The sequence below is a fragment of the Aegilops tauschii genome, chromosome 7 (assembly GCF_002575655.3).
Source record: "Aegilops tauschii subsp. strangulata cultivar AL8/78 chromosome 7, Aet v6.0, whole genome shotgun sequence".
In the NCBI taxonomy this organism is placed as follows: domain Eukaryota; kingdom Viridiplantae; phylum Streptophyta; class Magnoliopsida; order Poales; family Poaceae; genus Aegilops; species Aegilops tauschii.
The window spans coordinates 237504508-237505813 of NC_053041.3; the positions used below are offsets into that span (position 1 = coordinate 237504508).

General features: G+C 49.7%; 1 protein-coding gene across 1 annotated transcript; it reads left to right on the forward strand.

Annotated features, from left to right (window-relative positions):
• The first annotated feature begins 394 nt into the window (after positions 1-394).
• On the forward strand, positions 395-967 carry LOC109787511 (uncharacterized). Its single transcript, XM_020346055.1, has one exon. It carries the CDS (start codon positions 395-397, stop codon positions 965-967), a length of 573 nt encoding a protein of 190 aa, XP_020201644.1.
• The last annotated feature ends 339 nt before the right edge of the window (positions 968-1306 follow it).

The window sequence follows — 1306 nt, forward strand, 5'->3', positions numbered from 1 at the left end:
TTGCCATGTCACATTCACACGAAGAAGGATTAAGAGGGTAACTTGATTTTGCCCAAGCATACCACTCGACAGTGCAAACTCCTGATTCAGCAGTTCCGAGAGGGTCAGCCCAGTGAAAAGGACTCTGATAAGGATGAAGATGAGGAGAAGGATGATTTTACCCGAAGGTCAATGCTACCTTGGTGATTTTTGCTGATGTCAAGAGCAAAAGTCGACTAAAAGTCATTAACAGAGAAGTGAACATGGTTGCTCCGGCAACTACGACGTACCTGAAGTGGTCGAAAACTCCCATTACATTCGACCAGTTAGATCACCCAGCACATGTTGCTACCCCGCGGCGGCAAGCATTGGTGGTCGACCCAGCCGTTGGGGCACCCTACTGACGAAAGTTCTTATGGATGGTGGCAATGGTCTGAAAATTCTGTATGCTGAGACCCTCCAAGGGATTGGCATTCCAATGTCCAAACTCAGTGAGAGCAACATGCAGTTCCACGGAGTCATCCTAGGGAAGAAAGCAAAGACACTCGGACAGATTGCCCTTGATGTGGTTTTTGGAGATTCCAAGAATTTCCGCAAGGAGAAGTTGACGTTTGAGGTAGTGGATTTCCATAGTGCCTACCATGCTATCCTAGGCAGGCCCGCATATGCTTGTTTCATGGCCCATCCATGTTACGTGTATCTTAAGTTGAAGATGCCCGGGCCCAAAGGTGTGATCACAGTCACGGGTAATAGGCAGAGAGCGGAGGAGTGCCTCCAAAAGGGTTCCAAGATTGCTGACGAGCAAATGGCGGTGGTAGAGCTGGAAGAGTACAAGAAAAATGCAGATCCGAGCGATTTGTTGCAAGCCAAGAAGTCTGCTTTAGAGTCCGCATTTCAGTCGGCCGGTGAGATGAAGCCAGTCCACATTCTCCCGGAAGACCCCACTACTGCTCCGACCCACATTTCAACAACACTCGACAGCAAATAGGAAGTCGTGCTCATCCAGTTCCTCCGTGAAAACTGGGACATCTTTGCATGGAAACCATCAGACATGCCGGGTGTACCCAGGGGACTGGTTGAGCACCGTTCGCGTGTCAACCCAATGGCAAAGCCTATCAAAGAGCATCTCCGTCGGTCCACCGTGGAGAAGAGGAAGGCGATTGGCGAGGAAGTGGCTCGGCTCCTGGCAGCTGAGTTCATCCGTGAGATATACCACTCCGAGTGGCTCGCCAACATCATCATGGTCCCTAAGAAGGATGATTCACTTTGTATGTGTATTGATTTCAAGCATATCAACTGGGACTGCCCGAAAGATCATTTTCATCTC

What these genes read in the sequence shown, in the direction of transcription:
- LOC109787511 (XM_020346055.1), top strand. Translation starts at nt 395, where the DNA reads ATGGATGGTGGCAATGGTCTGAAAATTCTGTATGCTGAGACCCTCCAA.